The 24006-nt window shown below is 34.9% G+C and overlaps 4 protein-coding genes across 5 annotated transcripts; 1 reads left to right on the top strand and 3 right to left on the bottom strand.

Moving 5' to 3' along the window:
- Nucleotides 1-127: 127 nt before the first annotated feature.
- On the top strand, nt 128-3166 carry LOC120328785 (cilia- and flagella-associated protein 300-like). The gene is made up of 7 exons (XM_039395327.2): nt 128-380; nt 707-788; nt 856-928; nt 995-1161; nt 1837-2009; nt 2573-2639; nt 3030-3166. The coding sequence occupies exons 1-7, from the start codon at nt 277-279 to the stop codon at nt 3156-3158; spliced, it is 795 nt and encodes a 264-aa protein (XP_039251261.2). The 5' UTR covers nt 128-276; the 3' UTR covers nt 3159-3166.
- LOC120328784 (sigma non-opioid intracellular receptor 1-like) lies at nt 2536-9817 on the bottom strand. Of its 2 annotated transcripts, XM_078114244.1 has the most exons (7): nt 9538-9817; nt 9301-9402; nt 8563-8688; nt 6500-6592; nt 4565-4657; nt 3888-4067; nt 2536-3819 (listed from the first exon to the last, which is right to left on the bottom strand). In XM_078114244.1, the coding sequence occupies exons 1-7, from the start codon at nt 9671-9673 to the stop codon at nt 3629-3631; spliced, it is 921 nt and encodes a 306-aa protein (XP_077970370.1). In that variant the 5' UTR covers nt 9674-9817; the 3' UTR covers nt 2536-3628. The 2 variants fall into 2 exon arrangements, with proteins under 2 accessions (XP_077970370.1, XP_039251260.2); XM_039395326.2 differs by lacking the exon at nt 9301-9402.
- Nucleotides 9818-11230: 1413 nt separating this feature from the next.
- LOC120328572 (uncharacterized) lies at nt 11231-14570 on the bottom strand. Its single transcript, XM_039395100.2, has one exon. It carries the CDS (start codon nt 14413-14415, stop codon nt 11443-11445), a length of 2973 nt encoding a protein of 990 aa, XP_039251034.2. The 5' UTR covers nt 14416-14570; the 3' UTR covers nt 11231-11442.
- A 4092-nt stretch (nt 14571-18662) lies between these two features.
- On the bottom strand, nt 18663-22852 carry LOC120328497 (uncharacterized). The gene is made up of 4 exons (XM_039395008.2): nt 22317-22852; nt 21146-21398; nt 19793-19965; nt 18663-19280 (listed from the first exon to the last, which is right to left on the bottom strand). Exons 1-4 carry the CDS (start codon nt 22549-22551, stop codon nt 18832-18834), a joined length of 1110 nt encoding a protein of 369 aa, XP_039250942.2. The 5' UTR covers nt 22552-22852; the 3' UTR covers nt 18663-18831.
- Between the last annotated feature and the right edge of the window lie 1154 nt (nt 22853-24006).

Below are 24006 nucleotides of genomic sequence, written 5' to 3'. Positions count from 1 at the left end.
CAGAGCCATTATATAATGGCTCTGGAAATTGTGACGATCTGCCCTGATAAGTTGTTTTGTTAGTTACCCCATTTTCATGTCTGGTCCTGGTATCACCGCCACTGAGCCCATGGTACAATCAGAGCTTATATAATGGCTCTGGTACAATTGTAGCTCGTGATCGCCTCGCGCGGAGTACGCTGGTTGCTACATTTTTCAAACGGAAACTAGAGACGCTCGCCTGTCTAAGAAGGTTAGCTAACTTTCGACCTTCTTTGTTTGGGCAGTTACGTGATAATGTTTAATGGCATGGAGTCAGAACATTCCCACAAGTTCAAAGTTATTTCAAAGAAGCTCAGCACATTGTTAAACAAGGATTTTAAAGTGTATTTAGAGAAATGGTATGAAATACCGATTCGTATATTACCGTATCGCTACCTTAAAAAACTACTCTTTCTAACCGTATTTCAATAGTTTGAATGCCAAGATACACGATCATATTGTTCATTCAGAGAGGTTCCAATAGCAACGATCTGAATCGGATTATAAATGCAGATTAAAACCGGCTTGTAACATGTTTTCCTTGATCCAGTGATTCCTTATAAATCCAGTAAAATTATAATGTGTTACTGTTATTATGGTTGTCATTGAACATCTGTTAGTAGACAGACATACATTATTTTTCAATCTATTAACATATGAAAAAAGATATTATATATATATGCAGGTATCTTCTGGATAGACTCCGGGCATGGACCTTTTCATTTGATAAACAATTTCCAGCTTATGCTAAAGACAAATTTTGCCTGGTAAGCATATTTAGGATTGTTGCTTCATTTTTAATACTTTTGCATTTCTAAATTGTATTCCCAACAGGACTTCATGAATGACAGCGAAGTACTATCAATCATTCAATGCATGAATACATCTGGAAGTTGGAGCCCACTAGGTATGTATTGTAACTCAGTAGCAATACTTGTGTACAAAAGTTAAACATCCAGTTTTTTTCCTCTAGTAACAAAAGTCTCATCGGTTGATGTTGAAGAAGTACCTTGCACCCAGCTGTCCATGGATTTTTTTAATCGGTTGAAGGAGTACAACATTGTACGAGAAAGTGGACACATATCAAAATGTTTTGATGAATTTCATGAAGGAATAACAATTTCTGATGAACTTCGAAAAGTAAACAATTTATTAATTTGCATTTTTGATTAGACTAGGCTTAAATAACATGACTTTTAAGTGATTCTTTATCACACACAATCATCTAAACAAAAATGGATGGGCTGCTATGTATTTGAATGGATTAAACTCTTGGAATTTTCATGCTACCAGTCGAATTTACTCAGAAATGCTTGATAAACCAGAAATAGAAACAAGTAGCCTCAAATACAAACATTTACTAACTATTATGCCATCGTGTCCACTTCAATGAATACTATGATGTAGAATTAATTGTTTAAAACAACTAAATCTTGAAAGCTTGTTTCTTTTTCCTCAGAATAAAAATACTAACTAGCTGAATCTAAAGTCCTGTCATCATAATTGTAATAAATGTCTATGAAGTCGAATATATTTTCACTTAGTCTTATGTTTAAGCTCTCAGGATTCAGAATTTTAGGTCTTCTTTGAGTGATAAAAAAGGTCAAAATTTTTGTTATTGAAATTAGATTTTCTTGGAGCTAGAGGGGAATCAACGTTTGTTTTCAACCTAGAGTTTATGGTATCCATCAAAACATTATTCATGGATGGCAATAACAAAAATGTGCTGAAGCATCAACAAAATTCTGAAGTTGAAGGTGTAAAGTTAACAATCATTTCTGAAAACTATTCTCACAGGAACTGTTATATTTTCAGATGCTTCTACTGGAAGATTCTGACAATTTTGAAAGTTACTCTGATGAAGAAAGATCAGAATTTTTATTTAGAATGTTTTCTCACATTTGCATTGGCGGACCGATATGTCAATATGAAGATATGATAGAACCATATTATGAAGTCACAAAATCCTTGTACAAAGACTGTGTGAGGTCTGTTGTGTAAATTATTATCATTTTCACATATTTGTAGATGTAGGGAGAAGATACACTTACAGTGTGATCATCTGTCTAATTTAAAAATTAGGGAGATATTAAATATTTCCTCGAGCACCTTCTGAAAATGTGTTCTGCAGCCTTGTAGGACTAGACTAAAATGGCAGGTGGTTGTATATATGGAATCAAAATGATTGTTTGGACATGTGATGCCAACTCGCAAAAATAGTCTTAAAATAAGTTTAAGCTAATTTCTTGGGGTCAAAAGGTCGGGGAAACATTCAATATGATTTCAAAATCACGATATAAACAAAAGTGAACACTGTAATGAACATTTAACTCAATTGAATAGAACACTTTACAAGTCTGTAGTCCATATAAACCACTGATGAATTATTAGTGTGACCATAATATTTATTACCCGTACCAAAACTATATGCAGATGACTCCTGCTAACATGGATTCAGACTGTCCTTGTCCCAAACTATGCTTGTTATTGTCCCAGAAATTTTTCAGTGTGAAATAAAGGAATTGATGTAGCTTTATTCTTTACAAATTAGTGTACAAAAAGATTCAAGTACAAATGAAATAAAAATTGTATCAAAAGTTTTCAAGATAACAGCTAAGGTTAGTATATCATCTGTCAATTAGCTAATTAGGTCTTGAATATCTGCATGGCATATTTTTGAAATTATTATATCTCAGTAGAAAATGCATATTTTTAAATGTATGTCATCATTATCAAAAAGTAAGCAAAAAGGTTCAAATCTAGCACTTGATATTTAAATGCCCATCAATCGCTAGCATGAAAAGTCTGGGTCATCAACATAAAAGTGGTAGAAACATTAATAATATGTGTTCAATGTAGTGTGATTGGCGTTAAATTGGCTGGTAAAGTTTGTCTCAGTAAGATATGATAAGTTTGATTGGAATTATTCTGAGAACAACTCAAATCATTATCCCGCACCCCAAATTAAAACCCCTGAAAGAAGCTGATCAACATTTTGTTTAATACAGGATGAGGAAGGGACAATATTATACCCATCAAGTGGTGATCATATACAGAACTTTGCATATTTGATTGTAGAACCCTTTAAAAGACATGTTACCTTGCTTTACCATAGCTGGGGAAAAGGATTATGGTGACCGGAGCCATATCTAATGAGGTGGTTCAAATTTTTCAATCAGTTGAATTTATATATTCTATTTTTGAAATAAATTGTGAAAGACGTGTAATATGTGTAGTAATTTCGGTGTAAACAGGGTTTGTTGAGTCTTGGCATAAGTTGAGCAGGCCCGGTTATTTATTTCATAGCATAAGAAACACATAACTTCGCAGGTATCAAAGTTTTGATATAAGAAGTATCATCGCCATCGGTCAGTCAATATTTTTTTAATCTTGTGATGAAAAATTAGTGTAAAAATACAATGAAAGATAAAAATGTTAGACAAACAATATGCACTGAGGTGTTAAATGACTAAATCATAATAGAAAAATGGCTTACATATGGTATATTTTTTAATTGAAATAGGAAAATCGTGGTTGACAATTGCTAAATTTGACAACTCACTCTCACAGATTACTCTAACCCGCAATCCTATATCAAGCTGATTATTTATGCATCTGTCATAATGGACTTACTTCTACTTTGGAAAATGTTTGAGATAGTGCCTGATACGGATGTTACGTATGTTTGCATGTCGTTCAACAAAATGGGAAGGGATGCCAGTCCTTCTGATGCTAACATCCATAAGTCGTTGTACAGTGAAATGAAAAATTCTTTTAAAGTGAGACTGGAGTATATAGCTGTATAAAGAAAAGATATTAAATAATATGTATGATATAAATGCCATGATAATAAACAACATACAAACCTTGAAAGTAATAGTAGATGGCAAAAAATGCAGTTGCTGGATCTGCTGAACTGATTAGGCTATCACATAACCAGTACCCCATAGTCATAGGAACTAATCCTCTACCATAGACTACAAGAATAGTGTTTTCTTCCAATTCAACAAAGGTCCTCTCACCATTGTGGTGGGTGTAATTAGCATCTGGAACAGAGAATTTCATCACAGTAACTTGCAATATGCATCGGTAATCAAAAAATATACAAGCGATTCATTTTTGTTACACTTAAGTTTCAAAAACAAGAAATTAACTAGTGGAGGTGATCGTTTATGGTGGGTAAATGAAAGGATGGACACAAAGAGTACGAAGTTTAATCATGGACTTGTGGTTAGACCGTTGGACTTGACCGCTCTAGCATCGCCTACTACAACACTAGGGTTCAAACACCATGCTCTCCATCGCACCCAGAGTGTAAAAAATTAGCAGCCAGAGCTGAGAAGAAAAGATTCCAGTCCTTATAAATAGTGGATCAGTGGTCATTTGTACAGTGCTTTTCTAAATTGATGGTTGGGAAAAAGCATCTCATAAAATTGTATACTCAATAAGCAATGTAAAGAATTTGATTTTTGTGATTCGGGTACTATTTTGCAGATACATGGAGTCGTTTTAGACTCTTACTGAACTATTTTGTCATACACACTTGTACTATATTGAACATATTTTCCAGTTCTTTCATTCACTACTTTCACACTTCCTTGCAATACAGTAATTGACATTGTTATGAGATGACGCCCTGGAATGAAAATAATACAGTATTGGCAAAGAATGGTACTTCACTCACTGTTACAAATCATCACCTTGTATTGCCACTTAAAGCAGGGGTCACCAAACTACGGCCCGCGGGCCGAATCCGGCCCGCGACGTCATTTTATCCGGCCCGCGGCGTCATTTTATCCGGTCTGCAATAACACACAGAAATGGCTAAATTTTTTTCAAAGGGAGATTTTCACTAGCGTCGTCGTCCTTGTTTATTTCGTAACATTGGCCAATTGGCAAGATGCAAAAAAGTGACGTAATAATAGGCCTTTCCGCATCCGCTCAGACACTTTTGTCACCCTGACAGATTTTCAGTCGTGGTTGTAAACAAAACTTCGTTTTTGCAACTTTGAATGCTACCAGCAGTAACGTTTTCTGCGATACACTTGAACACTCGTGGCGCGTGCTTTCGACGGAACTGTTTGTTTTTTGTGCTAAAATAAACGTCGAATGTGCATTTTGTGCTAACAGTACTGTAATCCCTCGCCTACTGCTTCAATTTCAAAAGCCACACTAACTTTTGTACTGCTTTAATGCGGATATTCATGTAGGTATGTTACAAAAAAATTAAAGTTCATCCGATTTAAATAAAAACTGCTCCAGTGGAAAGATCTGAGTAAAAATAGAAAACACTACCAAGTTTATAATAAACGGTCAAGAAATAACGGAGATATCGGAATTTTAGTACCGCCCGACAGGCCAATTTTTTCCATAATGATTGTATTACTTTTTTGATAAGAACTGAACTAAATATGGAAAAATAACACATATCAATCACTAATCTTTCGTTGTGCGTCACATCTATGGTATATTGAGACTATTTCAGGATTTTATTCTGGCAACGGTCATTGACACCGCCAAAAGATCGTCGTAAATAAACGCTGGAGTGCATGATAGTTTGACAGTGGTTCATTGTGGGTAATAATTAACGATGTTTTGATTGTACGAACTTCATAAAAATTGTATCAAGTTAGGAAAGAAATACACACGTCCATATAAATTTTATTGGTGTCCATAGACAATATCATTAATTTGCGCTACGTATAACTGGAGCGTAATTTTTGAAAGCGTCGAATGTTGGGAAATTTATGCGCTAATGAGAAAATCAAATACCAGATAATAGTTGTTTATTTTATCTAAATTATGTCAAAATTTCATAGAATTCCAAGCTACAGCAGGCAGTCGTTTTTATAAGCGGTATTTCAACACGACGTAACGGTACCTAGCAGATGTGATGCGTACATTTTTGGCCGCGGATTTTATAACATTTCTAATTCATGACAGCAACGTTTTGATAACATCTAAACTCAGGATAGTTGTCTCGATATGGAAATCATGTTAATTTTTTTCACTAGAATGTTCTCGATCTATATTCTGCGATATTCCCCACATTTGTGAATTTATTGTATTGCATTGACAAAAATATTCATCCAGCCCGTTTCAACACAATTTGAGTCATATCCGGCCCGCGGTCAAAAAAGTTTGGTGACCCCTGACTTAAAGTAAAGATTTACATACCTAAGTACATGAACAGTTACAGGTAGCTAATTATTGTCACATCCTGGAGTTTTGAAATCACCATAAGTTAGGATGCGAATATTTTAGAGGTGGTCAAGATTTCTATAAATTGTTATTCCTGATATATCATATTGAAAACGATGTAAATAAAATTTATCATATTTAAAACTGAAAATTGATTCTTTTCTAAGAGTCTATTATTGTTAACAATTTGCGCAAAATATTTCAACTATATCGACAATTTAAATTGATATTATTACTTTTAAATATTTTTGATCATATATGCATATAAGATGCTTACCACTGCTGCCACTTGTCTGTAATGGAGCATGATATACAATGAGGAATTCAGATAATGATCCATACAGCAAGTGAACTAATCCATGAATACCCCCTGTAATGTTGAAGTTATATATCAGTGTCGATCATCAGAAAAGTCAATGAACACAAGATAATTATACAGAGAGTGAATCTCTGAAACAATCATGATAACAATATCAAGTAACGTCAAATAAGATATATAAACAATTCAACAACATGTTCACAATGTTTGGGTCTAATCAGTTTATTCAGTTGCTTCAGATCGTCATCCACCCCCCCCCTATTGTATAAATCAAGTTTCCAATTATATGAATCGAGTTTCCAATACCAGTACAAAATTCAAAACATAAGATTTACTTGTCCAACATTCTTTCTGATAGGAATTTGATCGTTTGAATTCAATATATTATAATTTCTATTTCTAGATTTTATTATATTCAACAATCATCTCTTAATGTGACTCTATCTCAGGGTGGTCCAAACCAGGCCTGCGGGCCACATGTGCTTCATTATCTATGGCCCGAGTTGCCATTGCGAGAGGGTAAACAAAAAATCGAACAAAACAAAATTTGGTGTTGTTTCGTCATAAAAATAACCAGAAAAATCTTTTGACATATTGTTACATCACTAATATCACTGAATTGGTCGGCGGTGTGGCGCATCGTGCTCAACGTTAGGAATACGCTCGCCCCCGCATCTCTGATTACCCTTCGTGGGTTCGCAGGTTCGAATCCCATGCAAGGCTGATCATGTGCGAGAGGATTGCTGGACTGCTCGCCGCCGTAGGGTGGTTCACGTAACCGCTGGTCGAAAACGGCTTCCTCCACCATCAAGTCCATACTTCCGAAAACAAATAACTGGCTAACTAATCCCATACCCGACCTGGACTGGTAACCGGACGAGAGGCCGTGGTTCACCATATGATTGAGCCGTCTTATCAACTTTCCTCTCCCCTGGATGAATATGTAAATCCTATCCTATCCTAATTGACTAGTGTTATGGCTAGCTGAGGCAACCAGCGAAGTTGAATAATGTGCTTGGCTAGTCTGATTTGTTAACTGGCTTTTTCTATCTTTTGGGTCGGGAATATATGCTAGCAAAATGTATATGCTAAACAAAAGGCTTCATAAATAACTGAAAATCGAATGAAGAATTTATTAGCCTAGGTTGGCTATGCCTGATAACTACATATTAATGTTATGGCCGAACAATATAATTCCTGCTGGGTGGTTTTTCGCAATCAGCACAAACGGTTTAACAAAAAATGTTGCCTATATGTCAGAAAATTTAGTAATTACCCTCCCGTATCTCAAATTTGGTAAAATTCTGTATTCAATCAATCTGCCGTTATTTATAAGCTACACTCTTGTGGCCCGCGAACACATCCAAAATAATAGTGTGGCCCGCGAGGCTATCAACTTTGAACCACCCTGCTCTAACTGCTCAGCAATTAATGACTTTCAACCAGTGACCTTTGCTCACATTCTTATCTGACCTCATTTGACTCTTGAAATATGGTACCACCATCTCTATCAAAGTGTCTACTCTGTCAGATGTACTACAGCAATAACTATATTGGGTTATCTGTCTGATGCTGCTTTTTCTGGAATGAAAATTGCTGATTCAATATCTACATTCTACAATATTACTCTATCTATGCATTTTCTTAGAAAGTGTGATATATATATATATACATACAACAGTGGTTGAGAAACTTTATGTACTACTGGGCCAAACATACACACTTACTTTGTGTTCCACTGGGCCAATATGGCGCTCTTACAGTTGGTTCGGCTAATCAATCCTCATCGATAACGACAACCTACATTTCCCAGATATTCTAAAGCTAATTTTGATGGATAAACTAAACTAACAATTAACATATGATACAACTAGCATGTACTTTCTCCACTTATTCAACACAAACACCGTACAAAAGTCATTGTTACGACATAAATATACACATATTATATTGGGGCAAGGGCCATTTGTTCGAGGGCCACAGTTTGCTGATCCCTGTTCTATAAATATCATATAAAATACCTGTGCTCAGTTGCAAAGCAGGGAATTTGTTTTCAGTCAAAACTTGTTCATGTTTTTTCATAAATTGTTGACGAATACCTTCGATAGATTCAGATATCACGACAGATGGCGTTTTTAGGGGACTTTCTGAAAATATAAAAGTATGTATGTACATAAGTACAGCAAAAATAATAGTACTTATGCTGTATCAAAACACAGTTCTAATAATATTCAATTATTCCTTAATTTTGAATTAATTTCTTAACATAGGCATAATTAATTTGCCACGTAAGAATTTAAATTATTTCTTCAATAGATTATTTTCAGATTTTTGCCCTTTTTAATGGCAATGCATTTCCTGCTATATTATTTTTTTGTGGTTCATCCATCCAATAATAATATTTGATTCCCTGGCCCTTGGCCGCAGAAAAATTCTCCCTATACTTTACTTTTGCGAAATTGGCCCTTGACCGCAGAAAAATTATTTCTATACTTTACTATTGCAAAACTGATGCTTACTTTGAGAGTGTTTTGGTACTTACAAACTGGTTTACATGATCAAAACCATCATTTTTCATAAAAATATTCAACCATGGGCCGCTTAAGGTACGGTACTGATAGCTACTTTCACCCTAGTCTATCACATCATTTTTGGAGGAAAATTTATAATTACTGCAACTTAACTAAAGCTCCTGGGAATACAAAATAAGAATTGAAAAATAACTTGAAAATGCACAAAAATGAGGCAATATTTATAACCATGCTCATATATGTGTGATGGGCTCCATAATTTCCAAATGGAATGTTGACTTATTGCTGATTGGTCAGTGTCCCCGGCCTTCGAAGTCCGCCCCATTTCACCTCAAACAAAGAAGAAAAGATGGTCACGTCAAATACTATAATAATTTGCTCGATATACCATTTAGATTGACATGCACAATTTTCGTGATTCATAGATATAAGATTAAATGAGTATAGATTTAATAATAGACTCACCAGACCAATCTTGGGCAACAACTTCAACTTCACTCAGATGAAATTCATATGACTTATGGGCGAGCCATATGCTTCCAATAAAACAAATTGCCAAATATGCAAATGTGATGTTTATAGCACGTTGTAAAACCCCCATTGACAATAATCGAGCTAATCTATAAAACTATACTAGCGATCTAAAGGACTATATCAAGTCAAAGCACCTCTACCAGTGTACGCTATTTCCTATCCCGGTTACGGTACGTCCGCGGTCTCGCCTAAACTTGACTTGACTTAAATCAAAAGTTTCCTCGGGTATTCCCCGGGTGTTGTAACTTAGGTGGCCGCACACGGCTAAAGCAACTGCACTGGGAACACAGTAAAATATTACGACCCAGATTCTGCGAGTGAATGCAGGCAGTATCAGTCGGTAAATTAGAATTTTGAATTTTGTGCAGCATGATTTAAAACTCAAAGCAACGACTTTCTACATTTGTAAGGGCACCGAAGATCAATGCCTCATACACACAACTCTAAAAACGGAACCTAAACGAGATAAATACATGTACTGTACTGTATATATGATAATAGTCAATCTGTCAGTGGTGAAAATTTTTTGTGTGTGTTAAAAAACGTTCGGATCAATGAAGTGATACTAGTAAACAAATAGTTTCATTTAAAGCAATGAATTGCCTCGTTCATTCTACATCTGTGGAAAACTTCATTATAATTTCTTACATGCAATTCGGATTCTTTCCAATTTTGGTATCTGCATGTAGGAGTGTTTGCATTCTCTTCAATCACATCTAATTCTTACTCAAACTCGTTGATTCGGTTGGCACACTATCAACTTATTGTAATTGTTTTGATTAGTAAGAATGCTTCACTTTTCTATCATATGAGATGCCTGTCATTGCTGCTCATCGAGACTTTTTAAAAGTAATATTAGTTGTGTAATTTTTGGTGAACTTGCGTTACATAAACTTTATTCTTAAGTTTTGCTCATTTTCAGTCATTTCTGTTATATGATTTTTTTGTTCCATTGAGTGTCGCGTTTTAAAGAATGCCAAAAGGAATTGTATTGGAACAACCGCCCCCCTCCAAACAAAATTACGGGTTTAGCCAATGAAGTACACGTTTTGACGTTGTAGATGTAGTTTAATGTTGTAGACACAGAATACAGAAGATTGTTAAGACATGACGACATCGAGAAACGAGACGACACTTATCAAGAAGATTCGACTCCTAGTACAAGACCTCTCAATACATGACTTCTTCAATACCTTACCCCCAAATATCCAATCGAAACCTTTTATACGTATGTGCGTATGGTGATATCGATTCCATTAGGGTTATCGATTCGGGTTGGAATACTAATTAGCATCTGGTGTCATCGATCCAATTATATTTTTGGTTGGCATCTGTTGTATAATTACAACGGGTCCTTTATCGATCTAATTTATGAATTTGGAGAATTTCGATATAAGCAGTTTTTAGTCTTTTTATAAATTTTAGTTGAAATAACGAATTTATCCCTAAACCGGAACGAAATCGACTTTCCTGGTTCGAAAACTGTGAAGACTTTAATATATTAATTCCTAGTTGCAAGTGACATTTCTGCAATTAAAGTATATTATAATATTTATTTAACTGATCAGTACTGTATGCTGTCTGTTTTAATGCTCGTATTTCGATAAATCATCCACACCAACACTTTTACATATAATATTTGTATTGAAAAGCTCAAATTTTAGATAAATAAAACAGTATTTTTGGCAAGTCCAAGCAATATGAAAAATATTGATCTATAAATCACAGTTGGTTTATTTATAGCAATAAAAGGCCACTTAGTTGTATGCCATTAAAATTCATCTTGGAGAAATACATATATGTACACATAGTAAAAAACAGTAATATATTGAAGATTTAGGATATTCTGCCACCTTGGTAAGCTGGATGGGCAGCACGGTATTGAGCACGTTCAGCAGCTAATTGTTCATTCTCCTCCATCATACGCCTATCTAATTCCTGCTTCTTTTTCTCTTCAAGTTCTCGAGCCGCAATGTCCTGTTTTGCGAGTGATTCTGCATTTGTTGTTTCATCAGATATACAAACAGGTATTTCACTAATCAAAAATGGAGTCCCATACATCTGCGCATATCCTGATGTATACCACTTAATAGCATTATTTTTTGACATTTTATTTTCAAACAGGACCCATGCTGCCCCAGTTGGTTTTCTCATAATTGGATCTTTTACCAGGAATATGTCTTTTACCTCACAGTCAGCATCCATTTCCAATGTTCCTTGCAGTCGCTGCTGTGTCACCGTGCCAGGAGTATGACTAATATATACAGATTTCTCGAGCTCTGTTGTCACTGAAGCCCATTTAGGTGCATCAGAGCCAATAATGTTATTCCATGCTTTTATACTGAGATTATATGGTGAGTTTCTTGAATCGCCTTCATTTAGAATCCTTAGTCCTTTACCAATTTGTAATACATCATTTAAAGTTATTGCAGTTTTGCGTAAATTTCCAAAATCAGTTTGTATGGCTGAAGAATCAAGCAAGCAAAACTGGGGCACATCTGTTCCCCCTAATCCACACAAAGCAATAGTAAAATGAACATTCTGTGAAGCAGTGCCTTGTTTGAAAAAGACTTCTTCTAGAGTCGAAGCTAAAACTGTAATATCTTCTTCGCCAAAAGGTTCATTTTGATTTCTCAAATCAAGAACATTAAGATTAAACCTTTGAGCTTTGAAAATACTGAAAAAGTTGACAATAGACGACGCAGATATGGAATTGCAAGACAGATTAATGTTTTCCAGTGTGGATGTATGTGAGGAGGTTTGCCAAATTTTTGTCAAACATATCAAACCAGAGTCATCGATGTCATTATTAGCCAAGTTAAGGTCTGTTAACGAATGGGAGTCGTGTACTAATAATGCCTCTGTAAGTCCGGAAAGGAATATACTTGATAATCTATTTACAGAAAGGTCTATTTGCTCTATTGGGACTTTAGGAGACTTGATTGCATCATATATGGGTTGAGAATCTGCATCATTGAGTTGACACCCAGATAAGCTGATAAAGGAGAGAGATGAAAAGCAGTTAGCAGTCATAACGGATTTGAGAGCTGGAGTTCCACTCAGCTTGACACCATTTAAAGTAATGCTCTGAAATGTTTGCTGACATGTTGATGAAATATTATTGAGCTCTGTTGGACTTATCCTTGATCTTGTAAAATCAATTGTGACTAAGCTGGAAAATTGTGAAATTATTGAGGATATCCCATCCAACTTTTCCAGCAATGCAATTTTTAGAGATTTCAAACTTCCTTTGCACATTTTGTCAAAAAGTTTAATACAATCAATGCTGAGGTCATTGTTGTTAGATATATCCAAATATTCGAGTTTTGAAAGCTTGCCGTCTAGACAAGAAGCAAGTTTTTGGAGAAAAGTATCAGTTAGCCCACAGTCCGCAATACCAATATGGGTCAAAGTACTTGTTTCTTTATCATTCATAAGTATTTCGATGTTTTCTGATGAATCTCCTTCAATTTTAGTTTTATTCAATGAAATTTCTTGCAAACAATCATGAGTAGCTGCATTTACAATAAACTCACCAAGCCTGACAACATCAGCGATTGAATTTTGCCCAATAAGCATCTTTTCTAGCGTTTGATTATTTTTGAGACATGCCACAATAGCATTCATTCCTGAGCTTGATATATTAGTATTAGTAACATCCAAAAATTTTAATTCACAATTTGCATTCTCAAGTATTAAAGACAGGTCAATTGCAAATTGATGACCATCAGTTATCTGATTATGACTGGCAATTAGTGTGGACATTGCTGAACAGGTTGAATTTCTCAATGATTCACAAAGGCAGTGTAAATCTGTTGCACCACAGCTGGATAGATCTAAAGACTTCAAAGATGAGTTTTCTTGTAATGCAGTGCCAACATATCTCGAGAATGCATCTTTACCAAGCAAGTTTCCAGACACATTCAAATGTTGAAGGGTTGTATTTTTTGAAAGAAGCTGCCCCAACATCTCAGAACATTCTGGGTTTGCTAAATTGTCTGATAAATTTAGGTTCCTGATATGATGGTCATTGATTAAAGCATTAACAATTGCTCGGAATGCAACAGGTCCACATTGTCCACCATGCAGATCTAAAATGCACAAATTACTCATTTTGCTTGTGATATCAATAAGTAAATCGGCACCTTTGAAGCAATAAAACGTGCGATCAAGTCTAAGCAAATCACTTTGTACTGCTAATATTGGCAATTGACTGTTATCTGCCACAGAGCATGCTTTATGCAAGGCATTGAAAAAGATTTCAGAGTTTTTTAAATTGTTAGCAGGCAGTTTTCCATCGACTGGTTGAGCACTTGGAATTGGTGTTGATACGTTGGTTGATTCATTGTCAGAGAGACTCTCAAGCTGTGGACTCAAATCGAATTCCACATGCTTTTGAGATGATGTCTTGCTTTTAATTTCAACATTTTCAGGTTTTGCATTTAATGATTGGATGTTTTGTAATACATTCAACACGGTTTCATCAGCAAGAGTATCTTCTAAATTTTCAAGATCATCAGAAGCAAATGAATGAGCAGGAGTTAGTGATTCTTCTGCATCTTTATGCTTGGGATCCAGTATTTGTTCTCTATTCTCCTCTTGATTTTGATTTACAGCATTACACTGATTTAATTCTTCTGTATCCCTGTAAACTTCAGTATTATCTGCAACCTTGTTACTGATTTTGGCATTTTCAGTGACTTCTGGTACTGTCTGTAAATTTTCTGAATCAGTTTTGTGTTCAACAGTTTTAGGAATATCACCTGTTCCACTTTTAGTTGTGACACTCTTGCTGGATCCACATCCCATATCTTTCAATAAGCATCAACAAGCAAATGTTATGTAGGTGAAATATACTAGAAAGTTAATGTTCCATACATATTCGTGTAATCCATCAATAATCAAGAATTTGTGGAATAATGAGTTACATGACTGATAATAACTGGTAAAAAAAACCAGCAACCTGTAAACCAACATGTTCGAAAAGTTAGAAAAAATAAGTTCCATCACTCCAACCATAGAGTAAAATATTTTGAATATCTCCAGTTTTAATTATTTACTCAATTTACAATTGTTATTGAATACTATGTTTTATTCGTTTTTTAAATTCATTCATAGACTACTGCAGTACTGGTACCTTAGATAAATAGATAGATAATTTTCTTTGAACTTGGGACTACTATGGCAAAAAATGACAAAATTAAAAACAAACAAACACGATCCAAATTCAAGAAACTGCAGACCCTTCAAAGAACAAAATGATGAACTACAACTGTACAAAATCAGTAAGTACTCTATTGCAACGGGAATTCAAACCCTACAGCTGTACAGCCCTATATTCTGATATCAAAACTAGCCCTGGTAATTTAACAACTCTATCGATCAAATTCTCCAGTTCGTCATATAAATAAGCCATCGTACCAATTTCCCATCCACACATTCACCAAATGAACGCGCTCTAGAATTTCTGCTATCTTCCAACGTTAGTCACTTTACTATCTTCCAAAATCGAAGCGGCGGGGAAACATTTTCAGCTTGCGTCGCCAAGGCAACGCAATGTTGTTGGAGTCGATAAATGATTATCTGGATAAAGCAACTTGACAAGAAATGAAACCATGCTAATATAACATTGAAATATTACCGAATGATGTACATCCGATTTGGATTGAAATGGCCGCCTTGATGGTAGAAGCCAAAATGCAAAAGAAGCCGAATTCCAAATTCTTTGATTGGAAAAGATGCTCCAAATTATAGGACAGCATGCTATTGTGATTGACCCAACATGTTAGAGCGAATATCGAGGTCTACCGGTTATTAATACCATTCATCCAATTTTTACCTTGGACTGTTCACTTCGTTTCGCGCTAGTGGTGTTCAAAAAGTCGTGAGAAAGTAAGGGTCAAGCTATCCGCTGTTTTGGTCGATTATGGGATTTAAAGACATTCCATCTGGTCATTTTTTTTATCAGAACCTGAAAAGCATTTAATGACAATGTTATTCACGATAGATGCTCTAAAAATAAAGCCGTGATATGTCGTTTATGTTAACATAAATCTTCACTTAAAAGTTATATTTCATTTAAATTTAACTGTATTATCGGAAAATGTTACAGCAAAAATCCTTGAAATATATTTTCAATTAATCTGAATCAATAAGTTAAATTTTACTTAAGTTGTCCTAACTATTCAAATTAAAATATATTTTGTACATGTCACAAAATGGACTTTTCGTGTGTTAACCCAAGATTCATAAGAGCTCAAAATGATTGCGTTTTAGCAATTCAGATTTCCGGTTTTAATAATTTCAGAAAAAGGAAATTTAAAATTGTACATGGAGAACTCTTATTTTAAAATAAATTAAGTAATAAAAATAAAATGATAATGTAATGCGAAAACTGTTGTAACTCAAGGCAAGAATCTTTTGATTCATAAATTCAATTTACAAAATTAAAATCATTAAACAAGGAATCGTTAATGCGAATAATAGGAATCTTTTACGTGAAGAATCGATAGGTTATATGAACAGGTGCCCCGCAATGTCTTTGTTTTACTCAAAGTCATATTGTTTATTTTGGTCGATAATGGGTCCTAATCACATTTTTTTTATCCGTTTTTTTTAACATTGTTTCAAAGATGTGATAATCAAGAATAGAGATTGTTGAAATATTTGAATAGCGACCGATCATCAGTTTGACGTTGGTTCTCTCTGTTGCCTGCGAAGTTCGCTATCCACATTAACAAAATACATTTACATCATGTTCCATCCAGAATAAAAGCACTACACAGGCGTTGGAAATTAGCAGAATTGCAATTGTAATCAGTTTCGGTGAAAATGAACAACATTCCTTAAATTTACTGATATATATATATAGATTAACACCAGTTCAGATTGATAAAAAATCGTATGGTAGCTCTCGCAAACTACCGACTTATTTAAGCAAACTGCAGCCAGAAACCATGTTTTAGGATATTATTTTGATAACACGTGCTTAAAATAATGTAAATAACTTCATGTTTTCTCTATTACAGGGAATAAATTAAATAAAAGATGTAAGTCATATGAACTGAGTTGGATTGTAAAATTTTAGCGCACGTTAACATATTCTGTGGGGTCCTTCAACATGAAATGGGATAATTCAAACGGTTATCGTTTGATAGACATCAAATTTAGTTAAACCCTGAAATGTGTCGTCTCGCAGACCTTGCGCAAGTCCGTAACTTTACGACTTAAGGTTAATTTGTCAATTGGTAAACCAGGTATCAATGTGGAACCAATTTGCGTACGGTACTGGTTTTATGTTCTTGCGCTCTGTACACATATCATCTGCAAATACCAGGAACGTCTCAAAGTGTAAAGTTGAATAAATTACGATTTACGATCTTAATTCTCCATCATTGGTGGATAGAAATTTGGGAATCTGGTTCACTCATTTGAATATGATGACGGCGTGATAACATTTGCGTTTTTCTGAATCAACGAATGGTTTCGTGAGCAAAAAAATAAACGGAAAATCAAAACAAAAGCAAAATGAAAAAGAGTAAACTCTAATTTTAAATTTTATGTCCGTGTGCTCTTTTTTGTACATTACGCTCTATCTCAGCTTTTAACGCCGTCCTTTCCTTCAATCGCCGTCCTCCCACGCTCCACGGTCTTCGCTTAGCCTAATCTAGTCGGCCAACAATAAAGGTAAACAAACATACTGTTCGTAGTTTTTACCCGTCATTTCTCTTATCTTTCTTCTTTCCATGTGTATCTTTAATATTTATTATGCAGTAATCTAATTCTAACATGTATTTGTTACGGGTTTTAACCATTATTTTAATTTATACAAGTATTATATCCTAGTTTTGTGGGGGCTTAGAATGGATTAAGGCATTTACGGGTGGAATGCGTCCTTTCTTACGGAATTTTGACTCAATTTTCTACCTACGAAATTAATTCGTTTCGGAAGCTTTTTCTAGTTTCTACTGTATATGAAACCTATATTTGTTATACACCTCAGATATCTCGAATGTCTTGGTTCCACTTAAAGCCATGTTCAATTTAGTATGATCTTATGCGCGTCTTCGCTAGTGCCTCCAGTATCACATTTTTCGTTCCCGCCATTTGAAGCCTGATTTGAAAGATACGATAACGAGAATATCGGTCAGAGACCGAAGACTTATCGATCGAAAGTTAAGGGATCCCCCAAAACAGCGCTCTTACTCCACAGTGACACCTTGTGTCCCATCACTAATTAATTAATAACTCGCTAATTATACGACATAATTCGCCCAAAATCAATAGGCTTCTGGTCCGAGATAAGATGAATGCACATGCAAAATCTGGAGCAGATTCAATCTCGCTTTCGTGAGATATCGCGTGCATCTAACAGACAAACCGACATACAGACAGACAGACAGACAGACAAATACCCATCAACATACTTACCGATTAAAATCGATAAGTCATGAAAAATAGATACAAGTGTTCGGTAGAGATGCCATTTTTGGGTTATACAAGCTAATGGACGTTTCGCCGACTCTTAACCTCTGAAAGATCCTCCCTATACTTTATCATTACAACATTTTCAACGCTGATTTTAAGATGTTTTGAAGAGTTGGCGCTTACAAACTAGCTCACATGCTTAAAACTACCATTTCGTTTCAAAACAATAAACCGAGTGCTGCTAGTCATTGTTAACTTATTGCTGATTTTTGTTGTTGTTACCGAAATAAACAAGGAAATGGATCCTCAGGGAAACTTTCATTGAGGTCGAGTTTATGACAAAAAATTGTCGTCATAAAACTCGACTTTCATTAGAAGTGAACGTTTCATGATGTGTTATTGAAACTACACAATGGTCAACAGATTTCGGGGGCAGCGCGCCGGGCGAATTTCCGCCATTCGTCCGGCGCAACGATCTTCGTGCATCCATCCATCGAACACCAAACGAGAGTTAGCTTTTTACTTTGTTCAAAACTGTTGTGCCGTGTTCACTTACTCGCACAAAGAGAAAATGACATAGCGATACATTCCTCTTTTTACCAATTTACGAATTAAATATGCGACGATTCAATGTGTCGGAATATTCTTAATTTCGTCCAGTAATTCATTCGCATTATATGTAACCATGTGCATTTAAAAACTTTTCATCGTCGATAAAATATGGTAAGCACAATATATAACGGTCACACAAACTTGGAAAGTAGATTTGTTTCTTTTTTGAATATGGTTTCTATCGTGTCAATGTCGCAAATAATACCCCTGGAAATAGGAATTCTTCATACCAATGCAGCCACCTTTCACAAATGTCTGAACAACGTCGTCTTTATTTATTCGTTTAACCAGGATGAGGTTGATTGTTTCGTAACCGATAAAGTTTGATTTTCTCACATTATCTGCCTTTGATTGAATTACGCTCACTCCATTGTTTTCAATTGATATGGTACACTTGCTCATTGGAACAGTTTTGTCGGAAACCGTATTCTCGTTGGTCACCGTGACTAAAAGGTGAAAAATATACATTCCCTTTAGTGGGCAAACAAATTGGCCGGATGAGTTGTCGTAACCAGATCCTTCGTTCATGAGCACGTGATCAAAATGAAGAAGTCTTGTCAGGTCGTAGTTGCGAATTTCATGACTTTCAAGAGTCAGCCTACCAGAAAGTATTGAGGAAAACGCGGGTAGACGTTCTGAAAAAGAAAAAAAAATGAAAAAAAAAATCCATGCACTGTATAAAGGCCAGGAATGCCGAACACGTGGATTCGAATATCATGTTGTACAATATATGATATATAATTATATATAGTTCATGGTTTTATTATATTATAATTACAATCAATCAAAATGAGAACATATCTCTCAAATATACACAACGCAGTGTTTCTCAACGGCTGCGGCTGATTGACCTGCGCCTCTTTATTATTACTACTACAAATTATTCAGTTTATGATGAATAAAAAGAAACTATACAACATAGCAAATTACGCAATAACCATGGGCAAAATTCAATTTAAGTTCACATTGTTCAATGTATTTTTGATTGAGGAAAGTTCCCAAAAATTAAAAAAATAACATATCTCGGAGGGATTACATAGCATTGGTTAGGACAATATCTTTATAGTTTTAATTAACAGATATTATATCATATAAAAGAGGTAAATTTGTTGCGACTTTGTATTTGTGTTTGAATATATTATATTACTTTTATTTTCACTCTTCTTGTGGACTAGGTTCTCAACATTTGCTAGGCGACGTTCCATTTGTTCCCGTAAAAATCTTTGAGAATTTTTGAGTTCGGTTTGGTGTTCTTCGAGATTCTGTATTCTAGCTAAACATCTACGAACATCGGAAGCAATTGAACCAGAAGAATCCTCACTGTCGAATATGAAGTGGATAATTTTAACATTTCCTAGTGTAAATTTATATAATATACCATCTGTTTTCCGATAGCAATGATATACCTGCCCCCTAGATGAGGAAAAATAAAAAAAATTTTTTATAAAGGCTAATTTATTTCAATATTTCAAACTATCTTTGTCAATTTGCTATATGTTTTATGATGATCGGATCGGCTTTGATAAGATACGTTTGTTCTATCCAGTCATGTATTTGGGATCGTCGGGTATAGGCCTACTCTTACTTATTTATTGAATTTTGTGTCACGGTAAGTTCAAGTTGTTATAGCGACGGTTTGTGATTGCTAAGATACTGCAAAACAGCATTCAATTATTCCCACTGGACCTTCATTCATACATTGACCTTCAACTTCGGCGCATGCGGAACCAAGATACTAAGCTAAAGCGATGTTTCGCTTGAATATATGACATATATCCATGATCGGATTCGGCCATAAAGTTCCCCTGCAATGCCAGTCGTAATTTTCCGTAAAGGGTTTAACGAAAGCCAATCTTCATTAAAACAAACGTTAAAAATTGTAAACGGCGCTTCAGCAAATTACAAAATATTTCCATTGTTTTACTTTGACAAAAATTTTGCGTAGATGATCGTAGTGGCACCACAAAAGGATCATACATAAAGCGAATAAACTTCCGAAATCGTATGCGTCATTCTGTCTCCCGTAATATCAACAGTACGTTTTAGTGACGACATTCAAGATCTTAATTCTGAATCCGTAGTAAGATCATCGTTATTATTGGACACAAAGTGTCTATATGAAGCGTAATGTTAATTCGTTATTATTTCTGTTAGTCATGTTGTTGGGTGACTGTTTTTGTTGGAGGAAGGAAACCTCCTCTGCAACTTTTTCATTTCGTCAAGCGTGACCACCTCCGTCACGCTTGCCTGTCGTCCTCCCGTCGAATAAATTCGGGTACGTTCCAACCTTTAAGATTATCTCGATATTTAAATACAATATGAACCAAACACAATATTTGCTTGTGAAACGAGGGTATCTTGGAGGAATGTGTTGGACAAATGGGTAATTTCATCCAAAGTTAGGCACTTTGACGTAGTTAAGTTAAGTCCACATATGTTAGCCTTGTTCTATTATTATTATTATTAAGTATTCATATTAGCGAATAACAAAACAAATAACCTCCAAATATTAAATTTCATCTTAGATAGTTTTTTCCTTGTATTTCGTTTTGGCGATTTCCTTCTTCTGTTTGCTTTAAAGGTTTGCTGTGATGTTCTTTCATTGCTGCGATTCGGCACAGATAAACTAACGGTACTCTTTGACATCGATTTGGTTATTATACCATCTTCTGCAACGGGTAACCTTTGTTTGAGGAAATCCAAGTTTTGTTGCAATTGTCGACATTCCATTTCTCTTTTAGAATTTTCAATTCCTGGAAATCCAAATTAAAATGATAAAGAAAAAACTGAAATACTTGAAAGATAGATTTAGCAAAATATTCCATAAACTTTATGTTGATTTCATAACATAAGATAACTAAATATTTTTTGTTAAAATGATTTTGGGCAGTTCATTTTACTATAACTCGTATTGGATCACCACGGTGCGATCTCTGGAAGAGGGAAAGGCATTTATATGACGACTAATGTTTATCGCGCTGTATTGAAGATTTAATAAAGTAGAGGTCCTGTTTATATATACTTAGCAATTGTTTTACAAAATATGCAAATGATCGTCTAATAGAAGGGGACGAGCAAACTACCACCCACGGGCCCATGACAAAGCATTTGTGCGACTGCTGAAGTAAATTGTGTAAATTTTCGTACAACTTCTCACTTGATTTAAATTTAATTTCATTTTTAAACCTTATTCAATTGAAATATCTGAACTATAAATTTTATTTTATAAAGTTGTTTTCATTTCAGGCTCACTCCAGCTTTCATCAATGTCAGCCATCATGAAATTCGAAACTATCATAAAGAATGAGAACAATAACTTTGACGTCACATGCGTCCCATTTTGCAAAGAAGATTTTCTGAATGACGTCATTGACATAACACTTTATTATTATTTTGAACAAACGGGTCTAAAATGATAAATGGGTATATGTATCAATAATTTTAAGCTCCATAAAATTGTAACATTTGGTAATGTCGTGTTCGCCACGAGTGCATCGACGGATATGTTTCGATATTTCAACCTCGGAAATACCATGCGTTCATAAATAATGACGAGTGACAATTAGTTTTCTGCATCCACGTCCGTCCAAACCTCAATTTAGTCATTTCGACCCAAAAAGTACCACTGTTTCAAGTCCTTTATAAACAATTAAACGTTTATATATACCCACCTAGATATACCACCACGCATGTGGTAACTGCCGTTGAAACGACGCAAAATACCAAGGTGTATACAACAAAACGTACTGTCTTTGTTGGTGCAACGGCAACACCAGTTTTGATTCCTTGGTCGATGAGATATCCATTATAATTATGTCCCAAGCAGTCCCGACGGATATTTTTCTCCATCGTCTTCGATGAGTAAATCAGGCCTTGGTGAAAATCGGAAATAGCTTTAAGATCCATGAAAATACCTTTCACTTTACGTTGAAACGAGCAGTTAAGAATATTCGCATGTTTTTCTAACCACGGAGCCACGCAGACTAAACTTTGTCGTCTGGAGGTACGACACTAACCCACTCTTCGCTTGTCCGGATCAATTAAAGATCATTTTGTCATCTAGGGTATATTTCACTTTATTCTCGTGGGATTTCAAAGTAAACTGATGAAAAATAGATGGAATATGGCAAAACTTGACAAGCGTATGAACCGTCATGACAAGAACTAATTTAATACCGACTGTAACACAATCTTCTACAAGACGTTAAAATATTTATCTTTTAAAGCCACGTTAAACTTATTTAAGGTAAACATGGTCACAAAAGATCTGATGACAAGCGAGGAATAATAGATGATAGGCGATCAAAAATTATTTTATTCTGAAATTATATTTCAAATAATATATAGTGTAATGAAAATTTAACTAAAAACTATTTAACGGAAAAAATTTGCAAAAACTTATTATATAATATATACATGAACTTATTATGTATGTTATTTTTCTGCGGGAGATTAGTCACAACCCGACACGTTTGTATTTTTGCGCTGTCTTTTTTTATGATTTGGTTTCTGTGGGACTAACTACTTATATCCTTCTTCTAATCTTTTGTGCCGGTTGATCTGTATGAATATAATACAAGGATGCTGTAGCGAGATTAACGATGAATATTTTAAGTGATTCAAGAATCTTGCTGCACGCTAACACAAATATATACCTGTAATGTAACGTTTTTGTAACGACTTCTTCAGACAACTTCCTTATAGTTCAACTATAACAAGAAAAACAGTTTCATGCATATTTAAACAATCAGTGTTAAACTAAGTGAGTTACGCATGTTAAATAATAAATAAATTCGACGAATTCTTGATTAAATAACATCGGGTGACTGAAATGAAAGATCATTGATGAGATCTCTTTGTTTTATGTTTAACAATTAAAGTCCAAATCAAAATGGTGTTTTGTGTTTTCCAGCATTGAATAATGCAGGCCAGAAAAGTCGTCTGTTTGTCAATTATAATTTGGTGATTTTTGTTCTGTTGATGCGTAAATATATACGTTATGTTATGTCTGGTCATGTGTGATCCAATTCTGAGAAAAACATTGAGTACAATAAATGATTTAAACAATGAATGAAAGATTTATACCTAATCTAAACTTTCTTAATATTCATCCCCTGTGGCTCATGTGTTCGGAATGTTGGCAAGTACTTGGTGACTTTCTGCCACATTTAAAAAATACTGGATTCTTTTTGACGGGTGTTTCTGTTTTTAATTTTGCCCTCAAAGCGGTTTCTGTGTATTGTTTCGATGAGAAACATTGATTCTGGTTGAGGCCGCTTGTACGCAATAGTATAGACGGAGATGGCGAACCTTTTTTAATGAATTGGGCAAAAATTATATTATATGGAATAGAAGGCAGTG

Source organism: Styela clava, chromosome 7 (assembly GCF_964204865.1).
Source record: "Styela clava chromosome 7, kaStyClav1.hap1.2, whole genome shotgun sequence".
Classification (NCBI taxonomy): Eukaryota; Metazoa; Chordata; class Ascidiacea; order Stolidobranchia; family Styelidae; genus Styela; species Styela clava.
Note: the sequence above shows the minus strand (reverse complement) of the source record. Positions and strands in the feature narration are given on the sequence as shown.

Bases quoted from the DNA above. Each gene is read 5' to 3' on its own strand.
- LOC120328785 (XM_039395327.2), top strand. From the start codon at position 277: ATGTTTAATGGCATGGAGTCAGAACATTCCCACAAGTTCAAAGTTATT. The intron at 1,162-1,836 runs GTAAACAATTTA...TTATATTTTCAG, and splicing joins TTTCTGATGAACTTCGAAAA to ATGCTTCTACTGGAAGATTC. The intron at 2,010-2,572 runs GTCTGTTGTGTA...TTTACAAATTAG, and splicing joins TTGTACAAAGACTGTGTGAG to TGTACAAAAAGATTCAAGTA.
- LOC120328784 (XM_078114244.1), bottom strand. From the start codon at position 9,673: ATGGGGGTTTTACAACGTGCTATAAACATCACATTTGCATATTTGGCA. The intron at 9,403-9,537 runs GTGAGTCTATTA...TCTTTGTTTGAG, and splicing joins TGTTGCCCAAGATTGGTCTG to GTGAAATGGGGCGGACTTCG. The intron at 3,820-3,887 runs GTTTGTATGTTG...TTCTTTATACAG, and splicing joins CATCTACTATTACTTTCAAG to CTATATACTCCAGTCTCACT.
- LOC120328572 (XM_039395100.2), bottom strand. From the start codon at position 14,415: ATGGGATGTGGATCCAGCAAGAGTGTCACAACTAAAAGTGGAACAGGT.
- LOC120328497 (XM_039395008.2), bottom strand. From the start codon at position 22,551: ATGGATCTTAAAGCTATTTCCGATTTTCACCAAGGCCTGATTTACTCA. The intron at 21,399-22,316 runs GTGGGTATATAT...TTGGATTTCCAG, and splicing joins ATGCGTGGTGGTATATCTAG to GAATTGAAAATTCTAAAAGA. The intron at 19,281-19,792 runs GTAATATAATAT...TTTCTTTTTCAG, and splicing joins CAAGAAGAGTGAAAATAAAA to AACGTCTACCCGCGTTTTCC.